The 24,302-nt window shown below is 32.4% G+C and overlaps 1 protein-coding gene and 1 long non-coding RNA gene across 7 annotated transcripts in view; one reads left to right on the top strand and one right to left on the bottom strand.

Annotated features, from left to right (window-relative positions):
• Positions 1 to 3,465: 3,465 nt before the first annotated feature.
• The window catches only part of LOC127733914 (microtubule-actin cross-linking factor 1, isoforms 1/2/3/4/5-like), a 149,000-nt gene continuing 128,163 nt past the window's right edge, over positions 3,466 to 24,302 (bottom strand). For 4 of the 6 annotated variants that reach the window (XM_052243390.1, XM_052243400.1, XM_052243416.1 and 1 more), the window contains 21 exons: positions 24,028 to 24,183; positions 23,525 to 23,731; positions 23,202 to 23,321; positions 22,592 to 22,758; positions 22,160 to 22,319; positions 20,431 to 20,625; positions 19,872 to 20,000; positions 19,455 to 19,598; positions 18,779 to 18,967; positions 18,121 to 18,275; positions 17,428 to 17,738; positions 17,159 to 17,277; positions 16,475 to 16,591; positions 12,548 to 12,665; positions 11,153 to 11,209; positions 9,035 to 9,216; positions 7,674 to 7,709; positions 7,368 to 7,400; positions 6,644 to 6,676; positions 5,491 to 5,626; positions 3,466 to 4,539 (listed from right to left, as the gene is read on the bottom strand). In XM_052243390.1, the coding sequence (XP_052099350.1) occupies positions 4,280 to 4,539; positions 5,491 to 5,626; positions 6,644 to 6,676; positions 7,368 to 7,400; positions 7,674 to 7,709; positions 9,035 to 9,216; positions 11,153 to 11,209; positions 12,548 to 12,665; positions 16,475 to 16,591; positions 17,159 to 17,277; positions 17,428 to 17,738; positions 18,121 to 18,275; positions 18,779 to 18,967; positions 19,455 to 19,598; positions 19,872 to 20,000; positions 20,431 to 20,625; positions 22,160 to 22,319; positions 22,592 to 22,758; positions 23,202 to 23,321; positions 23,525 to 23,731; positions 24,028 to 24,183 (3,024 nt within the window). In that variant the 3' untranslated portion in view covers positions 3,466 to 4,279. Of the gene's footprint in view, positions 4,540 to 5,490; positions 5,627 to 6,643; positions 6,677 to 7,367; positions 7,401 to 7,673; positions 7,710 to 9,034; positions 9,217 to 11,152; positions 11,210 to 12,009; positions 12,043 to 12,547; positions 12,666 to 16,474; positions 16,592 to 17,158; positions 17,278 to 17,427; positions 17,739 to 18,120; positions 18,276 to 18,778; positions 18,968 to 19,454; positions 19,599 to 19,871; positions 20,001 to 20,430; positions 20,626 to 22,159; positions 22,320 to 22,591; positions 22,759 to 23,201; positions 23,322 to 23,524; positions 23,732 to 24,027; positions 24,184 to 24,302 lie in introns of all 6 variants that reach the window. The other 2 variants (XM_052243382.1, XM_052243392.1) reach the window with 2 other exon arrangements.
• LOC127734089 (uncharacterized) lies at positions 9,223 to 10,353 on the top strand. Its single transcript, XR_007997417.1, has 2 exons — positions 9,223 to 9,505; positions 9,622 to 10,353. It is a non-coding gene; the product is annotated as an uncharacterized LOC127734089 (long non-coding RNA).

Here is a 24,302-nt window from a genome sequence, read left to right as displayed (position 1 = left end):
TCAAACTAAGTTTAATTTTGGACCCTTTGGACCTTTATGTAGACCAATTTGAAAACAGAACCAAAAATTAAGAATCTAAATACATGGTTAGATTCGGCATATCAAAGAACCCCAATAATTCAATTTTTGATGAAATCAAACAAAGTTTAATTTTGGACCCTTTGGACCTCAATGTGGACCAATTTAAAACGGGGCCCAAAATCCAAAAACTAAATACACGGTTAGATTCAGCATATTAAAGAACCCCAAGAATTCAAGAATAAAACCCCATTGAAATTGGTCAAGAAATAAGCAATTTATATGAAGTATCTTCTTTTGCACAATACTGTGCAATTAAATATTTCTTGCTATTGCGCAATACTGTACAATTGACAATTTCTTGCTATTGCCCAATATTGTGCTATTGGATATTTCTTGCTATTGCGCAATACTGTGCAATTGAAGATTTCTTGCTATTGCGCAATACTGTGCAATTGAAGATTTCTTGCTATTGTGCATTACTGTGCAATTGAAAATTTCTTGCTATTGCACAATACTTATTATATATAATAATTTACACATCCTGTTTGGTGTGTATCTCCTACCATATCATAATTATTTGCTTTTAAATATAAATCAGAAATAACCAACTTAAAATGGAAAATTTTAAAAGAAAAAAAAATGAAAAAAAGAAAAAAAATGAAAAAAAAAAAAATCCCCCCCCAAAATTTTTTGAACCCCCTTATGATTCATCATTCATCACCCCCAAACTCAATCCCAGCCTTCCCTTTGTGGTATGGTACCTTGCAGTACAATTTCAGAGAGATCCATACACTTGAACACAAGTTATTGTCTGGAAACTAGAAAAATGTGTTTTTTGGCCCCAAATTCCTAAACGTTTAGGGCAATTACCCCCAAACTCAAACCCAGCTTTCCCTTTGTGATATGGAACCTTGTAGTACAATTTCAGAAAGATCCATACACTTACACACAAGTTATTGTCCTGAAACTAGAAAAATGCTTGTTTTTTGCCCCTTTTTTGCCCCTAATTCCTAAAATATTGAGGCAATTACCCCCATCATCAATCCCAGCCTTCCCTTTGTGGTATGGTACCTTGCAGTACAACTTCAGAGAGATCCATACACTTGAACACAAGTTATTGTCTGGAAGTTACAAAAATGCTTATTTTTGGCCCCTAATTCCTTTACTGTTGGTACCATAACCCCAAAATCAATCCCAACCTTCCTTTTGTGGTATTGAACCTTGTAGTAAAATTTCATAGAGATCCATTCACTTAAACTAAAGTTAGAGTGCGAAAACCAATGTGTCTACGGACGACGACGACGCCAACGTCATACCAATATACGACCACAAAAATTTTTTTGCGGTCGTATAAAAATATGTTAATAATCGTTTTTACCTGTATAAGAATGAGTTTTTGAAGATCGAATCAGTCAACCAAATGGTTTACCCTTGTTTCACTTCAAATGTTGACATTCTTTTCTTTTTAATAGCTGAACATGCCTAGTTCATGCGTAATCCATCTCTAGCTGAGGGGTTCAATTGAAGTTCACATGAATATGGATTTAATGAGGTCGAAATATTCACTTGCAAGTGAATAATTCTTTAGCGATGTTTCTTTGCCTATTTTGACAAAACTGAACCAAACTGGCTGCTAAAAGCGAAAACTATTTCACTTTCATTAAAGTTTGAACAAAAAAAAATCATATTTTATTTTTATCTATAAGCTAATGCTCCTTTAAACATTTAAAAAATGAGTAACAAATCTTTAAACAACTCCATAATGAAAGGTGCACAGCCTCAATTGGTTTGCAAACTTTCTGTAAAGTTCCAAAGATCGGAAGTTAAAAAAAACAAGCATTCTGAGAGTATTGCATGGCAATACATAGTCCCCTACCGGTTAAAAATTCTTAGTCTAGAACAAAATGCTAACTTGATCCGCAACTTATCATGGTGTAAACTATATAAAAAATATTAAGTCAATGAAAAACGACGAAAAAAAGTGGAAAACTGATTATTTGAGTGAATTTTCTAAGTCCAAGGACCATAACTCTGCACAAATTCATCAGACCGGAACAAAATTCAAACTTGATCTGTAACTTGTCATGACAAAACTATATACCAATTATTAAATCAATATCTTCAAGCATGACAAAAAAAAAGGGCGGAAAACTGATTAATTGAGTAAATTTTCTAAATCCAAGGACCATAACGCTGCACAAAATCATCAGACTGGAACAAAATTCGAACTTGATCTGTCACTTGTCATAATAAAACTATGTACCAATTATCAAATCAATATCTTTAAGCATGATAAAAAAAAGTGCGGGAAACTGATTATTTGAGTGAATTTTCTAAGTCAAAGGACCATAACTCTGAACAAAATCATTAGACCAGAACAAAATTCGAACTTGATCTGTAACTTGTCATGATTAAACTATATACCAAATATCTTCAAGCACAAAGAAAAAGTGTGGAAAACTGTTTTGCCGGACTGACGGATGGATGGATGAACAGACAGACGATCAGAGTGCAAACCTAAAGTCCCCTTTGACTTCGTCGGTAGGGGACTAAAAAATCTATTGAAATTTTTTTCTGAAGAAATGGCTAAGTTCCAAAGTCTGAAAAAAAGGGAAAATTCCTCAAACAATACCATAATAACAGGTGCACAACTTCAATATATGTGGATCACTCTATGAATTTCAGAGATATGGGTTAAAACAGTAGGAGGAGTTGATTACACATATTAGGTGTCAAGTTTTCCCAGCTTCCCATCTGACATCACCACACTGCAATCCGACCAAAAAAGGGGGACGGTTGAGATTTCAAAAACTAGTTGAACCCTACCACATGTTTAAGTGCCTGTCCCAAAGTCAGGAACCTTTTCAGTAGTTGTGTTATGTCATATCTTAATGTGTTTCCTTATTTGGAGAATTTGATGTTAAATGCAGATCTATGATTGCCTGTTAAATTTATTCTCAACTTTTATAGACACAAGCAGATTTAGAACTTGACATTGTATAGACAAATCTCTGATGTCTTTTTGTCATTGGGTTGTTGTCTCTAACATATAACCCATATAATTCCTTTTTTCATATACATAAAATAAAATCATACTACTCCGATGGGCTGGAAATTGAGCAGAAAACAGTTATTTTTATGAAGTAATTAATAAGCGGTATGAATGCAATATTTGCTGAAAGTGTTCAATAGGTTCAAGTAATGGAAATAGCCCACACTAACTATTTTAGCCAGGTGAGTGAAAAATGTGATGGATAAGAGATGATATTGTGTATCAATTTATACACAAAATCATTATGCGTAAAAAAAAAAAAAAAAAAAAAGCCAAGGAACATCATGTACTTCTTAGTAGACTGGGCATTTTTTTAGACCAAGATTGATGGTTTCATCCCTTCTGTTTCAAGACAGTTAACTGTGTTGGCATGGTAACAAATACTATACAAATATGTGAGATTCTTTTATTGTGTCGCTTTTACTTGCTTACATATAGCAAGGCAGTACATATATATATATATAGATAATATATACATACTAAAAAAAATCACACCCTGTAGTCATGGTAACCATTCATACAACATACATAGGAATGATATAGCACTTCAGACATGTCAGAGACATATCATAAAAATTTGTTGCTAAATTACAAAATACATATAAAGTCAACTGATTGATAAACTTTTCTGTTATTTAGCAAAAGAAGAAATAATTTGAAGTACTCAATTTTGCATCATTGACTTGAAAATCTGATAAAGGGAGAAATGATTTCATATCTAATAACAACAGCAGCAGCACCAATTTAATAGTTTCTCCCTTTATCAAATATACACCAATCAAATTCAAGACTTCACCAAACAGTAACCAATCATTTCAACTATCTCAAAAACAATTATCTAATAACATGCATTCTTTCTTCCACATCAAACAAGATAGAAAAATTGTTTACTCTAGTATATACAATTATAAAGCTTTAATCTGTGTATAAATAACTATATACATATAACAAAAATATGGAATTTAGTATCACATAATGAAGATATAATTAATGACAGCAATGGAATATGATCTAAATGCTTAATATCACAAGCTTGATATTTAAATAACCTAGCAATTTTCCCATATTATAAGTATTTCCATCTTTTTTTTGCAGGTTTCACATGTAACATGGTAACAAAATGTCATAATTACAGGCATACCGATAGTCTGCTTTTACGAGAACTAAAGCAGCAAAATTAAATAAACATCCTATATGAATAATGAATTATTTTTTCCGTGCTGGAGATGGTTTTGGTATTTTTGATACTTTTTTGGAGGCTGATGTTGGGGTTGAAGTTCTACGTGTTTGTATCACATGAGTTTGGTATGTCATAGTTGTGGTGTTACGACCACCCAGATTTTTTGTCTCTTGTTGCACTGTTGTAAAGATTTCTGGTTCACTGGCTTCTGATGCCTCACTGTCTGCACGACTTGGTGGTCGACTACTTGTACTAGCTCTACTCGAGCTGCGACTTACAGGGGTAGCTGGAAAGAACAAAACATACATACACAATTTATTGAGGTTTCTGTAACCGTAATATCTTATTTTGAGTAATTGAAAGAAGAAATACCCTTTATGAAGAAGTTTTTTCCTAGAGAAAGCTTAATCTATTGCATAATAGTTATCTATCCTCTAATTAGCCCTTCTAATATAAACCAACACTATATTTCATATACTGGATGAAAATTCAAGATATAAAATTATTGTTAACAACATAATTTTATTGATTTTTCCCTCAAAAGCTTTTTAATTTTGGTTAGTGTTAATAACTGTAAACCATCTAAACATAGAAACAACTTCAAAAGATAGATTACTGTCAGGTAAACCGTCTAAACATAGAAACAACTTCAAAAGATAGATTACTGTCAGGTTAACCATTTAAACATAGAAACAACTTCAAAAGATAGATTACTCAGGTAAACCATCTACACATAGAAACAACTTCAAATGATAGATTACTGTCAGGTAAACAATAAAACTTGGAGCTGTCTATCATCCAATTAAAATACTTTGATAGGGAATCTAATTCAGGCTTATTTTTGTATTTCTTGTTGTTACAAAATCTTCAATTTGCATCTGTATGAAATTGCAGGCTAAATAACTATTCATTGACTCTCCTAAATAAGTTGAAATTGCTTTTGTTAGAAAAAAGTCCTTTCAAAAAGATCACCTAAAACCTGGTTTCTGTAATTAGATGAAAAAAAAAAACATTGAAGTCTGGATCAGTGATATAATTGATAAATTTATATAAATATATCACACTAATACAGAAAGAGATAAATTTCTTGAAATCATGATCCCCAATCACAATACTCTACTTTGAAAAAGATAACAAAAAATACATATTCCACATTAATTTTCTAAAAGTCAAAGCCATGTATCTGAATATCCAATATTTTTTATTTGTTTTTGAAGACCTGTAAGCCTATACTGACCTGGGCTTTTCATGATATCTCTGCTGACTTTAGGTTTACTCATCCTATCACCAGACATTATCTGTCGTACTTCAACGTCAGGGCTGTTTTTCATCCGTTGTCGCCATGGTGTTGGGTACTGGGTTTTCTCTCTTATCTGTAGATATAAATTTAAGATACTTCATTTCTGTCAAAGAAACATTTGAATAAGAAAATGTAAAAATGTTTTTGAATGAACTGTGCCATCATGTTAATCATTAATAGTTCTGATAATCAGCTATTTAATTGTATTATTAACATGGGAAACAGATGATGCCCCTGCTTGCATATCATATAAAGTTATAAAGGGACTTAACTGAAGAACGGTAAAACTAACCAAATTCAAACTTGATCTGTGTTTTGTGGTAATAAGCATTGTGTATAAGTTTCATAATATTTGGATGAGGCAAACTAAAGTTAGAGAACGGAAACGAAAAATTCAGCAATTTTTCCATTTGTAAAGGGGCATAACTCTAGAACAGTTAAAGTGACGCCACAAAAATTCATTCTTGATCTGTGTTTTGTGGTAATAAGCATTTTGTATAAGTTTCATAACATTTGGTTGAGGCAAACTAAAGTTAGAGAACGGAAACCAACTTTTGGACGTACAGACGTACGTACAGAGTTATGTACAGACGGACGGACGTACAGACAGACAAGGGTAAAACTTAATGCCCCCTCCGCTACGGCGGGGGCATAAAAACAGGAGATCAGGACCACAGTAAGATAAAGCAAAGATGTAACATAAGCCTCTTAAATGTAACAAGTCTAATTAAAAATAAGGAAATGTGGTATGATTGCCAATGAGACAACTATCCACCAAAGGTCAAATGAAGTGGGTGTAAGCAATTATAGGCAACCTACAGCCTTCAACAATGAGAGAAACCCATACCGTATGTATATTTTAACACATATTGCTTTCTGAGACCATGCTCAATACCACAATTAAAAAACATTAAACATTTCTTTAGGAGACCAAACTCTTGTTTTACCAAATTAAGTTTTACAGAATTTGACTGTATGATTTCAAAGAGATGACAACATGTGTGCAAGCTTTAACATCGTGTCTACAGATGTTTGCATGTTTATCCTCCTTATATAACGTACACATCACCCAAACCAATAGACTACTTACACTCGGTACGGAGAGAGCTCTCCTTGTCCTCTGCTGCATTAATTTAAATGTTGGAAATGAACATAAGTATTAAACGTTAAATGAGTTTAGAATTCTATTTCTTCCTAGGTAAAAAAAAAAAACTCAATGGGGTGAACCAATGCTGTTGTGTTTACTTTTCTTATAGACTCCTTAAGTGGATACTTTGGTATGCAGGGTTGTCAATAAATTTAAAAAATATTTTCAAATAAAGAGCCAATGTGACAACAACACTTCATTAGACTGCATTTTTTTTTAAATGCTGGTCGACATGTTTCGCCTGAAGACAGGTGTGATTAGGACAATTTACATACAGAAATCAAGTACTGAAACACAAAGTTTGGTACATTAAATTTGACGTCACAATGTGAATTGCTCTGGGTGAGAGAAATAAAGAAAAGTGAAAGTAGAGAGTTATAAATAGATCAGATAAATAAAGTTCGTTTAAAAGTCAACTTGAGTTCGTTTTTGTTTTATATGTTACATGACAATGTTCTGAAGGCTTGATATCTTATGAACAAATTTCCCATGGTCCCTACAACTTCTCAAGTCTTCACTTCTAATCCAGTGTAACAGGTTACTGTATCCTAGCATGAAGAGATGGCAACATGTAATGTGTGAAAACTTTAATAACATGTCAACATATGTTTGCATGTTTATCCTCCTTATATAACGTATACATCATCCAAACCAATAGACTACTTACACTCGGTACGGAGAGAGCTCTCCTTGTCCTCTGCTGCATTAATTTAAATGTTGGAAATAAACATTAGTATTAAACGTTTAATGAGTAAAGAATCTTATTTCTTCCTTTGTCAAAATTGTATTACAATGAATCATAAAGTTTTTTATTTTAATATCTGAAAAAATTTCAAGTAAAACCTTTATGATAAAACTATAAACAAATATGAGGTCGCCTGAAATGATCTTGATTTGTTTAAAGCACAAAATTGAAAAAACTAACACTACATTGAAATCATCTTGACATGTTAAATATTTATAGTTAGCTTACCCTTGGAACAGCAAGGGAATTCCTTTTCCTATGCCTCTGATTGCATTAACAGAAATTAAATAATCATGAAAAAATATTTCACAGAACAAGACCATTTACCAGTAGTAGAGATACTTAATTCAGATTAGTATGGCTTGGAGAATTTTCTTCATGATTTAGAGATCCAACGAAGCCAAAAAATATTTGAATCTGTTCAATTTAATAGTAATTATTCATCAAATATCTTATTGATACATTGTATTTATTAGTATTTAGATGTACACATTGTTTTGCATTTACAGCATATTCTTTAAGCACCTGTTTGATTGTTTTACAATTCAAGCATCAAACAATTAGAAAAACTTGAATTTAAGACTTATAACTTTCCTTACTGTCAGTAATAGGTTCTAGTGTAGTCAGTAATAGGTTCTAGTGTAGTCAGTAATAGGTTCTAGTGTAAAACTTGGAGATCAAATAATCCCTCATCTCAGTGAATATGTTGATGTATTGGAGTAAGAAACTGTCACTAACATTTGTACCTAGACTCGCCTCTGTAATGGATCTTGTGGCAATACTTGGTGATTGGAGTAAGAAATTGTCACTAAGACTTGTAACTAGACTCGCCTCTGTAATGGATCTTGTAGCAGTACTTGGTGATTGAAGTAAGAAACTGTCACTAAGACTTGTAACTAAACTCGCCTTTGTAATGGATCTTGTGGCAGTACTTGGTGATTGGAGTAAGAAACTGTCACTAAGACTTGTAACTAGACTCACCTTTGTAATGGATCTTGTGGCAGTACTTGGTGATTGGAGTAAGAAACTGTCACTTAGACTTGTAACTAGTTTCACCTTTGTAATGGATCTTGTGGCAGTACTTGGTTATTGGGAGTTAGAAACTGTCACTAAGACTTGTAACTAGACTCACCTTTGTAATGGATCTTGTGGCAGTACTTGGTGATTGGAGTAAGAAACTTTCACTAACACTTGTAACTAGACTCACCTTTGTAAAGGATCTTGTGGCAGGACTTGGTGATTGGAGTTAGAAGCTGTCACTAAGACTTGTAACTAGACTCACCTTTGTAATGGATCTTGTGGCAGTACTTGGTGATTGGAGTTAAAAACTGTCACTTTGACTTGTAACTAGACTCACCTTTGGTATGGATCTTGTGGCAGTACTTGGTGGTTCATGATCCAAAACAATGTGAAGAACTTTTTAAGTTCAAATTGTTTCTCAATAATGAAGCTGTGGTACAGACCTTACTGTCCTTTAACCTTATTATTCATAATGAAAAACTTTTAGTCATCAAGAAAGCCTAAATGTTTGAATAATGAAAAAAAAAAATTCAGATATTTCATCATCACTAGCCCCAATTTATACTAACCTTGGTAATGGGTCCAGTAGCAGAACTTGGTGATCGTGTGCTCCATGTTCCTGCAGAATGTGTAGAGCTACCAGAATAAGAACTGCCACTTGGACTTTTAGCTGTAAATCCTGTCATAGATTGACTGACACCTTGGGCAAGGATAAATTGTTCTCTCAATTCAATATTTGTTCTTCCTTTAGCTGTAAATATAATAATCATTAAATAACATTTCAACTTAATTTTCTATGCTAAATTTTATTCAATAAAAACAATCACAGAAATTTCAATTTTCTTACAGCTGTTAAGATAACTTCCATTTTTGGATTCATATTTGAACAAAGTAAAATTCTAACTAGCAAACAATTTAAACATCTTCTCAAATTTAAAACTTATAATTTGTTGCACATGAAAGTCATCATAATACAGGAGTTGTAAAAATAGTACATTCTATAACATGACTGGTATCTTAGTACAGAAATATATCAGTAGGTCAACATGGCCAGGCAATTCATAAGTATGTCAACATGGACAGGCAATATATCATTAAGTCAACATGGACAGGCAATATATCAGTAGGTCAACATGGCCAGGCAATATATCAGTAGGTCAACATGGCCAGGCAATTCATAAGTATGTCAACATAGTGCAGTATATATTAGTAAGTCAACATGATAAGGCAATACATCAGGCAATATATCAGTAAGTCAACATGGTCAGGCAATCAATCAGTAAGTCAACATGGACAGGCAATATATCAGTAAGCCAACATGGTCAGGCAATATATCATTAAGTCAATATGGTCAGGCAATATATCATTAAGTCAATATGGTCAGGCAACATATCAGTAAGCCAACATGGTCAGGCAACATATCAGTAAGTCAACATGGTCAGGCAATATATCATTAAGTCAATATGGTCAGGCAATAAATCAGTAAGTCAACATGGTCAGGCAATCAATCAGTAAGTCAACATGGACAGGCAACATATCAGTAAGCAAACATGGTCAGTCTACATATCAGTAAGTCATCATGGTCAGGCAATATATCATTAAGTCAATATGGTCAGGCAATAAATCAGTAAGTCAACATGGTCAGGCAACATATCAGTAAGTCAACGTGGTCAGGGAACATATCAGTATGTCAACATTGTCAGGCAACATATCAGTAAGTCAACAGGGTCAGGCAATCAATCAGTAATTCAACAAGGTCAGGCAATATATCAGTAAGTCAACATGGTCAGGCAATATATCAGCAAGTCAACATGGTCAGCCAACATATCAGTTAGTCAACAAGGTCAGGCAATATGTCAGTAAGGTAAGTCAGGCAACATATCAGTAAGTCAACAAGGTCAGGAAATATATGAGTTAGTCAACAAGGTAAGTCAGGCAACATATCAGTAAGCCAACATGGTCAGGCAACATATCAGTAAGTCAACAAGGTCAGGAAACATATGAGTTAGTCAACATGGTCAGGCAACATATCAGTTAGTCAACATGGGAAAGTAATCAGTGTATAAAATACAAACAACATTTTTCTGAATGTTACTGTTATCAGGATTTCTAGTATACAATGTTAGTCTGGAACAACATCAATTCAAAGCTGAAAGGGAAACTGAATATAAATGATGTCTAACTCCATCAATCCTTGGTTTTGTTACCATTATGAATGAGGTGTCATACATGGTTCATCACCTTGAAAATCACAGCGATCAAAGTAGTTTAACCTTTCTGAGCTAATTTCATGCATAATAACATTCAAATACTATTTGCTTTTCTCATTCCTATGTTTCTTTGAACACATTTAAGCAACTTTAACCCACTTTTCTACTTAGTAAAAATTGCTAATGCTGCAAATGATTTAGATTTGTTTATTAAAATTTCCTTCCACTAAAATATAAAAATTTCCTTCTCAAAATAATAAGCTTTTACTAAACTACTAAAACAGCATATCCATTCAAAAAATAAAAATTTAAACATAAAGTAAACTTTAATCATTCAAAATTTATTAACTAGCATGGGAAGCAAGTAACCATTCCAGCGAAAAAGCAAATTGAAAAATACCAACAATTATTCACAACATATAAAGGGAAATAACTCTGGCAAGACAACATTAATATAAAACAAGATGCCAGACATACTGAGGTCCTCTGGGTTTACTACTGCAACTTTGAAACGGATTCGTCTCCGCAGTCCCACTTGTGGAAAGAAAAAGAAGCAACATTGAAGAATACAAGCAAAATAAATGATTGCCCTCAATATCGGAGGAAATTTATATATAATGTCAAGGATTCATACTGCTATCAAGGATAATATAGAACTATGATGATATATAATGGTGTGAAAACTTTATTGAATGAAATCATATAATGACTTGATAACATACATGAGATTTATTGTTCTTATGTAATATGAGTAAGAACAATTTTTTCAAATGAACTGTACAATTCCGTCCAAATGCCTTGGATTTCTATTTACCTAAAGATGAATATTTAAAAAAAAAATCTTTTTAAGGGCATAATAATTTTTTTCACTAGATTCTCCTCCCCTTGCCCTGAATTTTTATTAGCCAAAAAAAAAATATTGTTTTGATTTCTACCTATTATCTTTTATTTTGGTAGGAATTTTTTCCAAAATTGGCAAAAAATATCAACTTGCAACAAACCAATTTAAAAAAAAAGCTGGATGAGAATCTAGGTATCATTTTTTATAATGGCCTAAATGAGTTTCCTGTATAGTTTATTATTAAGACAAAAAAAAATACATTTAAAAATTGAATGTTTTATTTCATATCACATGTAAGACATACTTGAGTGCAAAATTAACATCATGCAATATTTTAGTTATGTGCAATGTGCAGTATGAACTCCTTGGACAATTATCGGAATAATAGCATGCAAATAAAAATTCAATATATATTGTGACTTCCACCATAAAAAATGAAAAGAACTGAAGTGACAAACTAAACTTGGCCATTGGGAACGTTGTATCTACTTACAAACTGGACAAGACTCAAAGTGTTCACTAAGGTCTGTGTTTAGAATATAAACATGTCATATATACTGTCTATACATGTCGTGCAATACATGTGTACTCAGCCAAACAAAATGTACAGCACTTTTTATATAGCCATATCACATACATGATTTACAGAAATAAGAATAATGGCATACATGAAATGAAGATATAGATTTGCAGGAGAATATAAATGTATTGCATATCGCTGCTAGTTTTTATAGAAATATTAAGCTGATTATGTTTATTTCAAATATAAAGCATCTTCCCAAATCTACCAGTTGCATTGAGGTTATAAAGTGTTGTAATCTACCAGTTGCACTGAGGTTATAAAGTGTTGTATACAGTGAGCACTACCCTTGAATTTTATCATTAGAAGATCTTGAATACTTATGATAAACATGTTAAAACATTCTGCATTGATTATCAATATAACCCTTACCCATCAATGTTAATATGTGACTTAGTATGTTAAACCCCATGAACCTTTTGCTTAAAATAATAAATTTTGTAAGACCTACCTCTACAAGGATCATTCTTGACGAGGAATTCATCCAGTGCCACCCATCCTCCTCCGACTCGAACCATTACTGTACTACGGAGAATCCTCACTAATCTTAACTTCTGGGAATCACCAAACTGTAAAAAATATGCATTACACATTAAAGCAAATGTACAGTTATGATATTGGGTATTCATTCTCAATGAATCTGTAAGTCTTTTTCCATAAACGTGGGTCTGTTATTTGGAATGTATACTGACACAAATAACAGAGCTTGCAGCAGTGATGGACCCTTTGGGAGATAAAATACCCTTCAGAATAGGCAACATCATGCAAACAAGAAGAGGAAAAAAACCAAAAGGATTATGAAATAGTGAAAAATATATATTTCACAAAACATTTCGGTATAAATAGTATTTGATGACATTTCATTGTCAATTGAACTGGAAGTGACTTTTAAGTTTTGTCAACTGGTGTCAAGAAATATGCATAAATAAAAATATGTAAAGTATAGTGAAGTCATTAGAAAGGGCATTTTCTTTACTTTAATGGACCACCCTACCTGCAGGCTAAATCATGCATCATTGTTTAGAGGAATATCATTTTACAAATTTTGGTGGGAAATGAAAGTAATCATATCAAAAGATGTATTTGTATATACCGGGTATACCATAAGTTGTCCTAAAATTTATTCAAAAATGAAATTATGTCTTTTCTTTCTTGAGGAAATGAGAACTAAAAGTGAATCATTTTTCATTTATCATCATCTTGCTTTTGCCGTTGTCTTAATAAGAATCTTCAGTTAGCTTATAAGTTAATGAATGTAAACCTGCCTTTGTTACAGAAGTATGCGACAAATACAGTACAAAAAATTTTTTTTTAATAATCCATGTACGTTCTAAGTAAGAACAGTTTACAGAAGGCCATACCCTGACCTGTCTTGTATGCATAGGTATACATTTTGCTTTCACTTCTAAGTAAAACCAGATGCAAAAGCAGCAGATTTGTAAATCTTTAAAGATTTCTTGCTGACTGAACCAGCAAGTACATGCTATTTTTGGAGAGTAAATGAAAGCTTTGAAAAATGTACTTTTTACCGTAATGCTTGCATCATAAGTTGATGTATCGATCTGAAAAAAAATCTTTCCTTGAAAATCGTATCCATAACTCTGAATGCAATAAAAGGCTTTTTAACTATTTTGGTCTAAATAAACAAATGAATACAAACACCTGTAAAATGTCAATGTCTTTTAAAGTCAACTTATTGATTGAGCATTTGTAACAAATGAACAAGCATGTTGGTTTTATCTAAATAACCATACCTGCCAACCCTCCCGTTTTGAGCAGGAGACTCCCGCTCAAATGGCGAAATTCGGGAAATCTCCCGCTTGCCGGTACCCTCCCTTGCGGGAGTATAGAATCTCCCGCTTTGGGATATTTTAACCTTGAATGACAAGTCAACATTAATTACATTTTTGTCTCATTATGAGGGTTGTTTTACCTGTAAATCATTGACCATGTGAAATTAAATGGCTTCACTTGACAGCTTGGGTGTCAAACATAGTACTAATTAACGATCATTAACGACTTTTGCTTCAAGCAAAACACTTCATAGAAATTTCGGGTTACTTCCCCTGTTTAATCCTGTTTTAAGTTACCCTTCTTAAAATAAAGTGAATTGATAAAACAATATAAACTAAATACAAATTAAACAAAGAATCATAAAAGGATGGCAATTAAAAGATTTTGTATGCCTTAAGACAAAAAAAATAATTATATTTTAAAAATCACGTAAAAGATCTATACATCTATTCAATGTTTATATTGAAATTTATAAGATATGTATTGAACCAAATTTAGTGAAATAGATATGTGCACACACAAAATGCACCTGTGACAACATGATTGCTCTCTTATAACAGAGGTATCTGGAGTGAAAGTTGTCCGGAAGGGATTCAAATGTCAAAATTGATGAAATAGGAAAGAAACAAGCAACACACCTTCTGTAGGATATAACCATATTTAAAGAAACAAAGTATATTTATTAACTCTTATATGTGTTTCGTAGATTTATAAATAAACACGTCATATATTTCACTTGAAAATGTCGTTCGCGCAAAATCTCCCCCTCAGCCGTCATAGTTGAGAGGGAGATCTCCCTCTTTGAAGGTTTCAGAGGTTGGCAGGTATGTAAATAACTAAATGGGAAAAACTGCTACATAGCCCAAAACTTTCTATGTGACACAATAGTCAGTAGATGGTTTTCTACATATAGTATTTCTTTTCCTGTCCTTATTTGTTTGTTATGAACAAGCAAAATAACAATAATGCTGGATGTAGCATTTGTGCTTTACAAGAAGTCTTTCTTTTTTGTTTTGTTCAATCTATTTGTGTAGGGCATGCATTCAATTTTTACAAAAAGTTTTAAGCAAACAAAATGACTTTTGATGAGATAGGTCCTATTTTTGGGATGCTTTTCAATGCATACAGTTGGTATTTTCAGATACATGTAAAGGATATTAGAATGCAGCCTTGTTTAATGCTACTGCATACTCTGAATTTACTGTCTTGCTTTTCCCAACATGTTTACTACACACTGATTCTTATAAACAAACGTAATCTATTGTTTGAATGGTAACATACCCGGTATACATTTCAATCATCAGACACAAATAAAGTCTATGAATTATTTAACTACTTAAAAAAGTTAAATCAAAATTTAAACTACTAAGGATTAATCTAAGACACAAAACTGACCTAACTGTTAAATCTATGTCTCCATGGCAATTGTCTATTTGAATTCAATAATTGTAAATCAAATACAAATTTATTTCAAAGGAAAATCATAAACTGCAAACTATTGCTTTTCAGTGTACTTTTTAATCTGCCTTATCAAAAACAACAGCACCAAACAGTTTAAGGCTATCTATAACTATGAAGCTTGTGCCCCTTAACCAATAGCTACTATGACTGACTTTTTAAGCAAGCAATACTAAGTTTTGTTAACAAAGGTATGAAAAACATATTCTTAAACCTTATATATGTATGTGGCAATAACAACTACAATGTACATCAAAGAATTTAAAAATATTTAAAGTCACATACATTGTAACATGATTCATTTGAATAAGATTTTGATTTCTTCCATTAAGCTACATAAGTCAGATCTATTTTTAATGAAATGTTTATATTTAGATTTTATTAAAAGAAAAAAAAATTAAAATCTTAAAAAAACCCAAGAGAAAACAGACGGCAATTGAAAGAGGAGCAAACACTGCGTTTCCCAAAAACGAAGCAAAACACAATGTCAAAGCATTGGTGTTGAAGCCTACGCCTAGTGACAATCGCCATGGAAACAGACATGTGACACACAGTGCTAGCCCATTACCAACATGAGCCACATGCTGTCTGTGCGATTCTCACCGTTATACATATAATCTGTAGGGTATCATCACCCTAGAAACATAAATTTATCTTTTCCACACAGTTGAAATTTGTGAATTTTTATACAAATTAATAATCCAAATCTTAAAATCTGTCATTTATTATTTTCCCCATCTGGCTGCAATATTCACAAAGCAATTAGCAAAAAAAATTGGTGCATAAATGTAACCTTCTAAAAACTACATAACATATTCTAGCTCTGTTTTACACAAATATAATATATAAATTAATCAATTTTGTTTACTTTGTATAATAATTTACATACCTGCTATGGTAACTACAATGACTTATTTCTTTGTAGCGCAAGACTAACTAACCTCAATACTGTCATATTCCTTTCACCATTTAAAAAAAAAAATCCCATTCTATTTTCAAGTACCGTTTATGATGACCTATCTGTTCCTGTACAGAATAAAACCCAAATTCTCTGAAAACAAACTTTTAAGAAATACCCGTGGAAACATACAATAAATATCGTGCCATGATACTGTGCAATACATACCCTGTATTTTCCTTCTCCTATTTTGTGGATACGGAACTGTTTTACACAGGTACATTTCGACACCTGTTCATGTACTTCATCGTGGATCTTTTCTGAATCAGTCAAATTTTTATCAAGCTGAAAAACAAAACAAAAATGTAAAATTAATTTCATTTCAAAATGTTAATTCCATTCAAAGTATGACAAATACATCCATTAGTAAATAAGAAAATATTGAACATAGAAAATAGAAAATAGAACAAAAAGAATAGACGTATTTACACTTGTATGCAAATTTGTCCGCCATTACGTAAAATCACACAGGTTCCCGTAAACTTTGACATCATAATTCAAAACATTTGACGTCACAATTAAAAAGTGATTGTTGCCTGACGTCAAAAGGTGATTCGGAGTAGATCTAAGGTCATTCGGAGGCAAAATATAGCTAAATACCAAAAGTGTAAATACGTTTATTTGAACATGTGACTTTCCATAGAGTTTTAATGGGAACTATGTGTAAACAATGCTGTCATATGTGTAAACAATGCTGTCATATGTGTAAACAATGCTGTCATATATGTAAACAATGCTGTCATGTTTGCCTTTAAATTAACCTTTAACGAGGACAGTATGTAGAGAGTCTCCTTTTCATCAAACCTGTAAAGTTTCAAAACATTTCGCCTTCCAGTTTCAGAGAAGATTTACCTCTTTGTGTGTATCTGGTCTGAGAGCAGACACAAATTCTTTGTAATCAATTAATCCAGAGCCATTGCGATCAAACAAGTTGGCTACAATGTCCATCTCTAACTGACTTGTAGGGAATTCTGAAAAGAAAATATCAAGAAATCATCATTCAGTTAAAAAAAAAAAAATTTGTTTTGTTATATACTTCTGTATACAATAAAATGGTTGTCAAGTGGGCTTCAAATTTATATTATATGTTTGATAGTCAAGATAATATATATAAATCTTACTTGTAGATATGATAGCATCAATAAACTCTCTGCGTGTTATTCTTCCATCCTTATCTCTGTCGATACGACGGAACATTTCCATAATGCGGGATTTATTATGTCTCATCCATTGCAAGAACCTTTTCCTCCATGGATCAAAACTAAAGTTCTTTAATTTTTCGACTTCATTCAAATGATCCAGAGCATCCTGTAATTTCCGTTGTCTGTCCATTGTCATTAACCACACTCCTCGCCATTTGTTAAACAGGGCACCAGTTCTAGGATTTCTGAATGATGGTTCAGGTGTTCTTCTGCCACTGTCTGTGTCTTTCCTATAAATGTATTGATATTCATATTTTACACCTGAAAACTTGTTTTTTATTGAAACTTAGGAACATGGTAAAAAAGTTTTGATACTAAATGTTTCATATTTATACAAGTACATACACATCACATTTAATCATTATTTTCATGTATATATTGAAGAAGTATTCCATATGCTGAACTGATCACAGATACTTTTTCTTTTTTCTTAATGGTTGCTCTCATTGATTTATATGTCCTTATTTCTTTAGATCTAATACAGAGAAATTTCAAGACCTCTTTCTCTCTTGTGCACACTGATGCAATACTTATTACTGTACTACCAAACAGTTATGATATAAGCATAACTTTAAGAAAATGGATAATGTTTGATTAGTATAGACCATTTACCTGGGAGTTAGTTTGACAGGTGTGTGTCTTCCTGATGTATTTCTCAATACTGGAATGTATGATGCTGGTTCTGAAGTGGACGCTGTTCTTTGTTTGTCAGCTTTTATCAAACGGTCAACATCAGGCTGTCTACTCGATACTTCATTCATGAAGTGCTACAAAAGTCATGTAAAATGCAAGTCCCAAATAAGGTTACACACAAGACGAGTCATTTAATTTAACAGTTTTCCCTCTCAAAAGGCCATTCTTCCAGCAGAAAAATGTGATCTTGTAAGAGGTGATTTCTTCTTTGAGGATTTGAAAATAAAGAAAATAGTACTCGTTTATTAAAAAGACTGTAAAATTGGGATGGTCTCTGTCAGGAGGGACTTATAACAAGGGGCTTTTGTTACTACTCAAAATGTGTGTAAATTTGTCAACAAAAACAGAATCAAAGTTGTAAATATAAAAATGAGAAAACTACATTTCTTGTAATTCATCAAACTATCTCTCCGGTTATGGTTACTGTAAATTACATTTGATTATGGATGCCAATTTTCTGGAATTTTTTGGTAAATCAAAACCACAAATTTTATATTCTCAATGAAATCAAGAAGGCAATACTTTTTAACAAAAAATGAACAAAACCAATCCAGAAACGAGAGTATTTATACTGTACCTGATGGTCTTTGATGAGGTCATTGATGACCTGAATGTCCCCTGGAATGGGTTCCTGGTCTACATTAATCAGTGTTGTCTCTGCTCCATTCAACCAGGCTAACAGATCATCCAGAAGTCGTGTATTAGATCTGACAGTTGATAGGTTTTCAGCCATTTTCTTACCTCTGGTCTTGCACATACCAGTCAACTGAAACAAAGAGATATGTATTAGTTTTTTTATCATGCAACAATTTAACTCAATTTCTAATTGGTATAAAATAGTAACATTTATCATTGACAATAAGTCTTATTATTTGTGATTTGTTAAACCATTACATCCAATTGACTACTGCTTATAAATCCAGTGGTTAATGGAACAAACCTGCTGTAAAGCAAAAATTGGGAATTCAGCAAGTTTGCATATCACAGAAGAGAAAAAAGAAAATATTGAGCATTGTGTAAAACTTTGTCTTTAAAAATCAACCATAGCAGATGAACAGTTGTTATCAGGGTCCAGTAACAAATGCAGAGATAGTAATTTACTACCATAATCTGTCATCAGTAAGCATGGCTGATCTTAATAATCATATAAACTTCCACTATAGGACAAACTTAATTTCACAATAGGATAAACCATACATCTATACACCATTTCTCCTACAGTAGAATTCTAAAATATATTTAACAATACCCACCTCTTCCCATCTGGCTTTAAGAGCAGATAGCCAATGCTTAAGTGTGGATAGGGCATCAGGGTGACATCTTTTCATTATATCCTGGCCTATGTTCAATGTCTCTCTCAGGTGAGCTTCTTGTCTCATTAGTTCTTCCTCAAATTTCTGAAGAAAAAAAAACCAAAATGACACCATTTATAACACTACACATTTAAATAATCAATTCACTTTCTCCTACACATTTGTATGTTTTTAAGTTGTACCTTTTTTAAAATCATATCTATTACCATACTATCATATATAATAATTACCATACAAAATTTCTTGGTCTTAAAATTGTTCAGAATGTTATGCATTATGTGGATATTTTTGTACATCCTATTTCTTGACCTTAACTTCTTCAAACCATAATGTTCTTTATGACATTCTATTTTTTACCTTGTGGTCTTCTATATGTTTGATTAGAGCAGGTTCCTCATCAGGTATTGGACCTCTATATCTTAGTTGTCTCTCAGCTGATGCTAGCCATTCCAACAGTCCTTGGGCTTTCTTGTGGAATTCTTCAGCCTAAACATATACAATATTATTTATTATAAATTGAACATAAGTGAAAAGCTTGATAGACAAATTACCAACTAATAACTAGGATTGTTGTCCTCATACAATTGCCGCAAAAATTTCCTCATCAAATTGTTATTTTGCCATAAAACATCTTTATTAGGCAACTTTTCAAAAGTTATCAGATTTTCCAAACATTGCCTGTAACTGTTTATTTGCTGAGGTTTAACCCCATCTTTAATACATTTGTACAATTTTGTGTCTTTAAGTTATCTGTTGGAAGAAAGCAGATAATTTTTTAACCACTGACTTTGAGCAAGTAAACAACAAAATCTATCTTATCCCAGAGAACCAATTTTTCAAATGACAGGTGAAGACTTGATCAACTTGGAAACTCTTTGTCACAAAGATAACTCTTATTAAGAGATTCTATACTTACAAGTTTGTGTGCTTGTTCCAGTCGTTCCTGTTTGTTGACACTCAGCTTACAAACCCTATCCCACAGGGTAGATAACTCTATCAATTCTGCTTGTTGCTGTGACATGTCACCTTCAGATTTATCCATTAATTCCTTGGCACGTTTCCTTACAAATTCTACTGTATTTGCTCTGGCACCAAGTTCCTGCTGATATGCCTTTAAAAAGAAAGAATATGTTGTAAAGTAAAACCGAATTGAGATCAATCTGTTTTGGTCAATCAAATAGTAAGCTTGGCCATTTCCATAAATTATAGGATGTAAAAATCAGGCCTTGAAAACAATGAGAAAGTATAAAAGGTCATATTACATTTTCCTATATCTGTTTACTGTTTATCCTGTTAAAAACTTGAGATCTCAAAAAGATTGTTTAACCCCTCCACATATTCCTGTGGCTGTCCCTAGTCAGGAACCTCATCAGCAGTTGTGTTATGTCATGTCTAAATTTCTTTAGTATTTGGAGAATTTGTTGTTGATCTTTGGTTGTTTAATTTATACACAACTTTTACAGACTCTGGATGATTTAGAGCTTGACATATATTTATAGACACCAACTGTATGTTGCCATCTAGATGTGTTTTTGAATTTTTTTTGTCATTGGGTTGCTGCCTCATTGATGTATATGTATATCTCATTTTATTCATACCGTAGAAAGGCTTGTATAGTTCGCACTGGTACATAGTCTGCACCCCCTTCTCCCCACGAAATTTTAGGTAAAAAAACTTTTTGTAACTGTTAGAAAAGGTCTAATGAAACTCCGGTAATTTCAAATCCTGTGCGGTCGTTTGCGGTATTTTCTTGGAAAAACCTGTTTTCCATCACCAAACAGAAGCTGAAACTGCTTGTAAATGATTCTAGAACGCTTCATGATTGTTAAAATAAGTTTATTTCACTTAAAAAACAATTTAGAAACTTGTGTATGTTTAAACAGGAAGTTTAAAAAGCACGTGTAAAAGAAGAAATTAACCGGTGAGAGTCGAAATCCGTACATAACAGATATCACTATAATACGACTTTGAAAGTAAAAAAGTTCCATCCTTTTGTAAAACAGTCTTTAATATATCTATCACATTAATGTTTGAATGGTCTTAAGCTAATACAAACCATATTAGTCAGTATGAAACACCAAAACGGAACGAACAATAACCGATTACGTTTTGTAGTTTACAAATTCTAAGCTGGTTTACGGTTGTCTTTTTCACTATGTTTGTATCGTTTCAATCAAGCAGATACCAGTTTATTTCAACCAATGCATTGAAAAGAAACGAGAAATTTGTAATGAAAGGTTTAGTTTTTATATTTATCAGTTATTATTTGATATTGAATAGAAATAACTTATTAATATGGATGAGTTAAAATTATTAGTTTGAAAAAATATAAGAGCGCCCTCTACAATATAAATAACAAAGATGGCGGAACGTAAACAAACCACCTCGTCCGCGAAATTGAAATTTTTCTCTTATATCTTGCTTATTGTACTCTATAGTCCGCACCCCGTCTAGAAGGTCCAATTTTGGAGAATAAAACCGCGGACTATACAAGCCTTTCTACGGTACTTAATAGTTGAAAAGGAAAGTTGGACTTAATAGATAAGTAAACAAACAAGATTGGATTTATTCAGCAAAATATACTGCTACTTATACAATAAAACAATATACAAATGATAACATCTGTCATTTCTTCTAGACCTTACCTTATGTGACTCCATTAAGTTATTGACTGTATCTATATCTCCATGAACAGGTTGATCCTCACCCAGAGTAGGTTCTACCTTACCCAGCCAGTCCAACAGAGCTTGTAATGCTTCAGAAAACTGTCCAGCAAACAACAAAGCCTCCTCCAACTGTCTTTGCCTGAAAAAAAATATAAATCTTGTAGTGATTTAGAGAATTGACCAGCCAACAATTTAGACTCCTCAAACCATCTGCCTTGATGGTAGACATTCACAAGATTTAGAAGAAAGTGGAATTCCAACAATTCAAAGTCATTGTTTCAAATTTTTTTTTTTAAAGCTGCCTTCTAAAGATCTAAAATATTTCATTTCACAGCTCTTAATAGTTTATTACAGACAATAAACATATGGCAATTAAAAAATCTCCAAAACTAAATAAATAATAGCACCTACCTGTCAACAGATTTGCTACAGACTGTGTTCCATTTAGTTTTCAGTTCTATTAACATTTTTTGTATATCTGTGACATCTTCTGCTGGACATTTGTCCTTCAATGTCCTTCCAGATCTGTTGATACTGTCATATAATGGCTGTCTGGTACCAATCCCTCGTTGGTATTCCTGCAAATAAAAAGTAAAATATATGATCCTGAATCTGACCAGTTCAGCAATGAGTGTACGTCAATGACTATCTAATTCTGTGAAAGAACTTCATTAAGTTATGCCATTTTATGGTTTCCCTAAAATGTATTGGTTTGCGGGCTTTAAATAATATACAAATTAATAAAATTATACAGTCTATTTATACCACATCTCCTTATTTTTATATTCAGTATTTAAAAATTCCCTATTTAGTGAATCATGGCATCAAAAAAATTGATAAACTATGTATGATAACAATTTATCTTTACAAACTTATTCATGGTGTCCGATCTATACTTTCTGTATTCATGAGAAAAAACGTTGTAAAAATATTTCAACCTTTTCAATACCGATCTGTTAACTATCAACCTTCCATATATATATTTAAGGAACAATTCTTAGAATACAAAATGATTATATACCTTATGTTTTGCAATCTCAGCCTTTATTTTGATTGGATCATTTCCTACTTGATGATGAGAGTCTAGGGTCTTCTCTGCTTCTCTTAACCAATCCAGTAACTCTCTCCACATTGCATGGAACTAAAAATATTGATTGATACTACTGTATTACAGCATACAAAACTTCAACCTACTACAATTTATTCATATTGATATTCTTATTTCTCATTAAAACCATGTTTGCATGATATTATGTTAAATGTATAAATTCTGTATCATAAAAGATGAAAGTTAAAACAACATACACATCCAAATAAAACAACAATTTTGATATGATTCTTTACCTGTTTGGCTTCTTTATATCCCTTCTCTAGATGCCTGGTTCTCTCAGCACTCCTGGATACAATTTTCTCCCAGCGATGTTGAACACTGGCCAGAAGATTTTTGATCAGGATGACATCTTGTTTCTGACTGAAGTATTTTAGATGTGTTCCTGTCTTGTCTAGAGCTATCATAGTCTCTCTGTTCTTACTGACATCTTTCTGTAAGGCCTGACAAAGAAATAAATATAAACCATAAATAAATGAAAAGCAATCAACATTTGAATCAATTTCTACTGAAATAATAAACAGAATAGTATTTTTCTTTATCTATTTAAAAATGTTAACAATGTCATGTGAAAACAAATGTTTGACATCTTTCAACACTAAACAGTAAGAAAAATCTCAAGAATTACAGAATCATTTTATATTTTCACCATAATTTACAAGAAACATATTAAAGGCATTTTGATTGAACTTCGTATGGCAAACCATTATAAAATGTAAATAATTAGCAAGTTCCTTACTTTGTGGTCTTCAATTTGAACTGCTATTCTGTCAAGCAGACGACTGACTGGTTTCAGGTTGTTTAGTGTCTTCTCTGTGTCTGTTAACCAGGCTATAAACCTGTTAAGGTCATCACTGAAACTGTTGGCTTGTCCTACAGCATTCTCTAGCTTAGCCTAATAATGATAAACATGATTGTCATCAATTTGATAACTATGTTTCTTTTTTCTTTTTCATTTTTAAAGAAATTATCAATTATCAAAACCATACATACCAGTTAATAAAGCTTACAATT

This window comes from Mytilus californianus, unplaced genomic scaffold (assembly GCF_021869535.1).
Source record: "Mytilus californianus isolate M0D057914Y unplaced genomic scaffold, xbMytCali1.0.p SCAF_1, whole genome shotgun sequence".
NCBI lineage: Eukaryota > Metazoa > Mollusca > Bivalvia > Mytilida > Mytilidae > Mytilus > Mytilus californianus.
Note: the sequence above shows the minus strand (reverse complement) of the source record. Positions and strands in the feature narration are given on the sequence as shown.